The 7,778-nt window shown below is 37.4% G+C and overlaps 1 protein-coding gene across 1 annotated transcript in view; it reads right to left on the bottom strand.

The window, feature by feature from the left end:
• Positions 1-481: 481 nt before the first annotated feature.
• The window catches only part of LOC110454645 (ATP-binding cassette sub-family G member 5-like), an 11,557-nt gene continuing 4,260 nt past the window's right edge, over positions 482-7,778 (bottom strand). Inside the window, exons 4-9 of the mRNA XM_021504272.1 lie at positions 7,215-7,434; positions 6,379-6,578; positions 4,276-4,414; positions 3,848-4,033; positions 2,540-2,661; positions 482-1,949 (exon numbers count right to left, since the gene is read on the bottom strand). Coding sequence (XP_021359947.1) covers positions 2,628-2,661; positions 3,848-4,033; positions 4,276-4,414; positions 6,379-6,578; positions 7,215-7,434 — 779 coding nt within the window. The 3' untranslated portion in view covers positions 482-1,949; positions 2,540-2,627. The remainder of the gene's footprint in view (positions 1,950-2,539; positions 2,662-3,847; positions 4,034-4,275; positions 4,415-6,378; positions 6,579-7,214; positions 7,435-7,778) is intronic.

Genomic DNA, 7,778 nt, shown 5'->3' with positions numbered 1-7,778 from the left:
TGTGTTACTTCCCTCTTATGTTACTAGCCTGTTGTGAAACTTCCCTCATATTTTATTAGCCTACTGTTTTACTTCCCTCTTATGTTATTTGCCTTTTATGTTACTACCCTCTTATGTTATTTGCCTGTTGTGTTACTAACATCCTATGTTATAAGCCTGTTGTTTTACTTCCCTCTTAGATTATTTGCCTTTTGTCTTAATACCCTCTTATGTTATTTACCTGTTGTGTTACTACCCTATTATGTTATAACCCTGCTGTTTCACTTCCCTCTTATGCTACTACCATGTTGTGTTACTACCCTCTTATGTTACTAGCTGTTGTGCTACTGTGGTATTCTGTTTATACTTTGATGGTGATTTCAGTGGATAGAAACTACTTAAACATTTATCACAATATATTTCCCTATTCTCAGTCGTAAACATATACCTTTGATATGACAAGATATGATACTACTTCCAAAACAAACACATTTGTGGAGGGGCTTACATTTTAATGCGTAAAACGTCAAACATCAGCCAACTATTTCAACAAACAAATAATAGACATGGCGTTTGTTAACAATAAATATCGACATGGACGTATGTACAGTGAGTGAATGAATTAGTGAAAACAATGTCAGCATCAATGGCACAAATACTCCAGTGGAATCTACCGGCACACTCGCACTTTACATTTTAACTTGTCACAACAATTAGAGGCCCATCTGATAAAAATAATTGCCGATTTTCACTATCATTTGATAATGCTCTTAAATAACCTTCTGAACAAAAGTCAAGTAAACATAATAAGTCGCCATCATTGGACAATGATGGGTTCAACAGGTATTTTTAAGGTTAGAACCAAATGCAGGGATGATAGTGAGATGGACTTTTTAAAACTTGTTTCATAACATTTACGGCGAAGAAGATTTGTAAAACTCCATGAAAGTGCGCGTTATACATGTATATGTCATATGGACCACTGCCGAAATTGAATAATGATTTACGGAATTTAACAGTGTTTAGTTTGGGACGTACGACCCTGCTCTTTTGTTTCTATTGTCTCGATGCATGCTGCATTTGTGCATTTGTGATACAGAAAGTACACTTCGTATAAATCATCTTATAGCAAACCCTGTTTAGGGTTACAATTTATAGCATTATACGTGGTCATATATTAAACCCTTATTCAGGTTTCTCATATAGGACTACATATTATGTCTTATATCAAAGGGGACAGACTCCTTTTGAGCCTGTCGTATTGCACTGGCCCAATACTTCGACATACTTAACAACGGAACGGTCTGGAAACATTTAACGTACAATTCGATCATTCGCATGGCTATTTATGTTTCTTGGCTTTGTCACGTGTCAAGACAGATGACCGTTGCACTCACACATGTGACTGCACATTAACATTTTGCATAACATACAGTAGGCCAAAAATGAATTACACTACAGCATACAGCTGTTCCGTCATTGTAGGACTCAACGGTGAAGCTAGGGGCCAAACATTGGAAACCCCTATTATCTAAACTACCGTTGAGATAGAGAGAGAGAGGGACAGAGCGTAACCTTAATTTATTGATTTAAAAATTTGGAGATCAATCAGGAATTCCCTTTCATAAACAAAGCATTCTGCTCGTCAAAGTTCACTCTCATATTCCACACACGCCTTTGTCACAGGTCAGGTAGTGTTGTTTTTTGCACATGAGATTTTGTCTCTAACACACGGCTTGGCACTAGATGTCGTTTCTTCATTAGAGCTCCAAAACACCTTACCTTCTCAACTCGTTAAAACTAATGGAGGTTCCTTCCACCTCTGTAAGTATACGTAAGTATCGGTAAAAGGAGAAAAAACCCGAAGAACCCCACGAGAATCCCTGCGTCTCGAGTCACCGTGTCCTGTCCTCCGGGAAAGTAGGCGTCTATGAAGTCAGTTCCGTTTCGAAATTGACAGGGATAAATAGCTACAAATATAAAGATTTCCTTCATCATAACGTTACCAAACCGAGTTATAAAAGTAACAATTTATTATAACGTCACCAAACCAAGTCATAAAGTAACAATTTATCATAGCGTCAGCAAAACGAGATATAAAAGTAACGATTTATCATAACGTTACCAAACCAAGACATAAAGTAACAATTTATCATAGCGTCAGCAAAGCGAGTTATAAAAGTAACGATTTATCATAACGTCACCAAAGCGAGTTATAAAAGTAACGATTTATCATAAAGTCACCAAACCAAGACATAAAAAGTAAACTGTTCATATTGAATACCTTATATTTCTGTCACAATTATGGAAGGGTAACGTTTCTTTTTACGAGTGCGAAGCAAACGGATTTTCATTATATTTTTTTTCTGTTTTTATATTTATAGATAAACACAACCTAACATTTGCTCAATCAGAAAAGTGCGGGAGGAGTAGCGCTATGATGATATGGTAACAAGAATGAGTTTAGTCTCATGTGAACCCATTGACATTGTTACAATTCATGTTTACACATTAACCTAAATAGTAATAGGTGCTTTGTCATTAACATCTGTTTACTCACACGAGTTGGTACATTCGAACACCAGGTCTTCGAATTCATTGACGACCAGTATTTGTGAGGCGTACTTGTGTACTCCGGCGTAACTTAACTATTGTATCACGTCCAGCATGTTGTCCAGGCGTCTGGAAACAGGTTACCACGTGACACAAATTTTTCATACACAGAACGAATTTAAGGATAAATATGACATAGGCACAGACTTCTTACAGTATTATGGTATGTTATCAGCAATAAGAAGATACATTACACAAAACAATATTAATCGCAATAAAACATTGACATTTTTACCCTATTTTACTTTTAAATTTAGAGATTTGTTTACAGACAAAAGAAGGGGACCAAAGATTTTTAAACAGTTCTTACAAAAAAAAAAAGGGGGGAAAACTTTTTTGATATTAATGATGACAAATGGGAGAACATATGGCCAATAGACCTGCTAATGAAATCATACTAATGATTAAGCATTATATTTTACAAAACAAGATGCATTACAAATACAGTAAATGCACTACTTAATACTATAATTGATCACTATTCAGTACAAAAATATGTTGCGTACAGGAAAGAAGGTTCTTCTGTTAAGAATTTTTAAAATGAATGGAAAAAATTGGAATAGCCTTCTTGAGTAATGAAATCTCTTATTTTTTTTTTACATATACCGGGTGTCTATTTTTACATATATCGGGTGTCTATTTTGATGTTTTATCTGACAGTGCTTAGACGAAATTATCTCAAAAATGGTCGAAGATTAACAGTAACATGAATATAATTATTATACAGCATGGTGGCATTGCAATCATGGGTAGACATACGAAAAAAGGGAATTTGATGTAGAAAGGCAAACAAAACTAACATTTACAGTACCATATGGCCACTTCGCAATTTACAAGTCATTAGTTGAAATAAAGAATGAACAAAAACAAAACACAACATGTAAATACAACAAATGGTGTCAATAAATTCCTTTAAAGTAACAGAAAATGACTTTAAGCTGCAAATGATGGTATGTTTTAAAACTAGAATAAATGCAACCCCAATAGCTGGACCAACCTTGCGATTAATACATAATGATCAACGTCACTCGTGCGATGTTAATTATCACACTTAAGTGTACGGGAGAAGTCTAGCGGAGGAAGTCTATATGTATCACATAGAGTCGAGCGACAGAAACATAATGACGGATGTTGGGGTACTGCTAGGCACACATGAAAGAGCTGATGTAGACAACATATACCCATGTACACTATTTAAGTGAGAAGGTTGTTGAGTATAGTGTACTCAGAGAAGATTCTTGTACACCGTACATACCTGATGAGGCCTGAAGATACGAGATAACCGAACGTCATGATGAGGGTGGTCACGTTGATGGCGAGCCGTGGGTCAAGGAAAAAGCCCATAGCGCCGATGGTCAGCATTTCGTACACGAACTGGAGCAGAGTGAGGACGGCGTTAAAAATGGCGTACTTTACCCAGTCGTTGTACATGGATGTTGCCCTGTCGGAGAAAACAAGATTTCTTTGTATCGCTAGGGTGATAGGAACATGTAAACAAATCTCTCCTGAATTTTGGAAAATAACCAAATTATTTTGTCCTGAATTTTGGAAAATAACCAAATTATTTTGATTATTTGAAACAGTCATCATTTTAATTCCAAATAGAGTCACGGGTATCAATACACGATGATGCTGACCATCTATACTGACCAATAGACGATGATGCTGACCATCTATACTGACCAATAGACGACGATGCTGAATAAGACGGTGCTGAACACGTGGAAAGGCACGGCGTAAAGTGCGTAGGCAATCACAAAAGTAACGGACGAGTACAGGCCATCCATCGACTCCCGGTAGTATAAGTCTCTCAACGGGGGAACTATGGACAATATAGATATAATACAAGGTCTCTCAACGGGGGAACTGTGGGCAATATATAGATATAATACAAGGTCTCTCAACGAGAGAATTGTGGACAATATATAGATATAATACAAGGTCTCTCAACGGGGGAACTGTGGACAATATATAGATATAATACAGGGTCTTTCAACGGGGGAACTGTGGACAATATAGATATGATACAAGGTCTCTCAACGGGGGAACTGTGGACAATATAGATATAATACAAGGTCTCTCGACGGGGGAACTGTGGACAAAATAGATATAATACAAGGTCTCTCAACGGGGGAACTGTGGACAATGAAGATATAATACAAGGTCTCTCAACGGGGAACTGTGGACAATAAATAGATATAATACAAGGTCTCTCAACGGGGGAACTGTGGACACAACACACTATATAGATATAATACAAGGTCTCTCAACAAGGGAACTGTGGACACAATATAAAGATATAATACAAGGTCTCTCAACGGGGGAACTGTAGACACAACACACTATATAGATATAATACAAGGTCTCTCAACGGGGGTACTGTGGACACAACACACTATATAGATATAATACAAGGTCTCTAAACGGAGGTACTGTGGACACAACACACTATATAGATATAATACAAGGTCTCTCAACGGGGTTACTGTGGGCACAACACACTATATAGATATAATACAAGGTCTCTAAACGGAGGAACTGTTGACACAATATTTAGATATCATAAAAGGTCTCTTAACGGCGGAACTCTTAACGCAATATTGAAATAGCATAAGATCTCACAATGAAAAGCTTTAAACACATAACGTATAAAATCTTTCGATGGCCGAACTGTGGACACAACAGAAGAAAAAGGTGTTACAAAGCGTTTGTATGCGGGAGCTGTAAAAACAACACAGTATTGAGATAGTACACTTTTTAACGTTTTTTGTGACAATAAGGAGTCGGGAAGATAACAATAAGGAATGGAGGAGATAACAATAAGGAATTGAGAATTTAACAATAAGGAATGGAGGAGATAACAATAAGGAATCGTGGAGATAACAATAAGGAGTCGGGGAGATAACAATAAGGAATCGTGGAGATAACAATAAGGATTGGAGGAGATAACACTAATGATTCGTGGAGATAACACTAATGATTCGTGGAGATAACAATAAGGAATCGTGGAGATAACAATAAGGATTGGAGGAGATAACAATAAGGAATCGATGAGTTGCTAAGGCCAAAGGAAACTAGGGACATTATGTAGCTCACTAACTATCTAAGACACTGGAAACATGTTTTTATCACGAAACGGTACTTCATGTAAGGATTGAACGGCATTCTGCAATGTTCATAACGATAAGGGCTTCATGGAATATGTATGTAACCGATTTGCGATCATATCGGCATGAACATTGAAAAATGCCGTTCAATTCACATATTAAATTTTAGTTACTAATGATCTAAATATTTCCGATATTTAAGTGTCTGTATAGTCTGTGCAAACGAGATTCCTGGAACAGCCTTACGCCACCAACATGTTCGGTTTTAATGGTTGTTTCACGTAATTTGAGAAAGGAGGAAATACTCAAAATAACGTTGATCAAATCCGTCCATAATCCTAAGAACGTAATTTCTTCTGGTACAGTAATGCTTACAGAAGGAACTGGTAGTGTAAATGAACATATAATTCTATGATGACCTATGCATCCAGTCAATCAGTATATTAAGAGCAGACACTGGAGGAACAGATCACGATGGCATAAAATACACATACAGGGAAGGTGGCTTTGTTACTACTCAGTAAATAACCTTTGTCAGAGAACTGTAAGTGGTAAGACCGTTAATGATGTATTGTGGGTAAATGGCAAAAAATTGAGATGACAAAGAAGAAAGCAGATCAAACGTGTTGACTGATTACACGTAAAACAGCTAACGCGTGTTGTAGAGTAGGATACGTACACAAGTAGAACCCGTTCATCAGCCCCATGTAGGAGGGAACGCTGGTACCCTGGTATATTAGCCCAATTCGGTCCTGTATACTGCGTTGGTCTGTTCCCATCTGCAGCAGGAAGAGACAGATGAAGGGCACGAAGCAGAACAGCAGGAACATCCGACTAGCGTAGATACTCCTGTCCCTCCCCGTGTGGCGGTAACTGCGACTGAAAAGGCAGCAATATAGCATTTTTGCAGTGAATCGAACCAACTATCTTGATTCAGCATCTATCGAAATTCATGAAGTGTTGAGATTCACCGGATGTCCAATTTCCGTTATTTGTTTAAACTCAATTCCGTTTGACTAGAAATAGTAACGATGATTTTGACCTTGGCATCCTGAAATACTAGCTCTGATATTATCAAACTACTTTTATCGACCTTTATGGTTTTTGTATATAATTGATGTTTAAATATCAAAATATGCATACAAGATTGAATTTGCTGGAACTACGAAAAAAATATCCTATCAAGGTTATCCGTAATGTTGGCCTTGCATTTGGAATTATCACATACAAACTCATATGACATATTCTCATTATTGACCCTTTAAAAAAAGATATTCTCTTACAAATGACCAAGGAAACTTAATTGGTTACCTACTTCCTAAAAAAGTTTATGACAGTGCCCTTGACCTAGGGACAATAAAACACGAACTGACCTACCTATTCTCATATCTTAGCTTATATTTTAGATCAAAATGCGTTACAAAAAGGAGTTGCAATAGTGATGACATTGATTTGGTCGATCATGATCACCATGACAACCGTCTCTGACATTAGGTTATGTGTGACATGGCTTACCTTAACAGTGCCAGTATCACCCGAAACACGCTCGGTTTGCTAGGGCGGTTCACTGCCATGGATCTTTCATTTTTATGTGAATGTTTCATTAGTTTTAACACTTCGTGTCGCATTTCGTCAAAGATGAGTGAGTTTTTATATATTTGAACAAGCTTGTTGATTTTCTGCGTTGTTGCGATCTCCTGGTCTGTAGTTCGGCGGTCCACACTAGCTACATCAACTAAACGTGAAAAAGACGATCAGCAGTACTGAAAACACAGGGAGAAAATTTACACTCACCAATACGAAAACAGTAGCTATGTGTACAGGGAGAACACAACGGAGACAATTTACCAGTTACCAATATTGGAAACAGCAGTATGGTGTACAGGGAGAACACAGCGGAGAACATTTACCAGTTACCAATATTGGAAACAGCAGTATGGTGTACAGGGAGAACACAGCGGAGAACATTTACCAGTTACCAATATTGGAAACAGCAGTATGGTGTACAGGGAGGAAACAGCGGAGAACATTTACCAGTTACCAATATTGGAAACAGCAGTATGGTGTACAGGGAGAACA

This window comes from Mizuhopecten yessoensis, unplaced genomic scaffold (assembly GCF_002113885.1).
Source record: "Mizuhopecten yessoensis strain PY_sf001 unplaced genomic scaffold, ASM211388v2 scaffold7987, whole genome shotgun sequence".
NCBI classification, from domain to species: Eukaryota; Metazoa; Mollusca; class Bivalvia; order Pectinida; family Pectinidae; genus Mizuhopecten; species Mizuhopecten yessoensis.
Note: the sequence above shows the minus strand (reverse complement) of the source record. Positions and strands in the feature narration are given on the sequence as shown.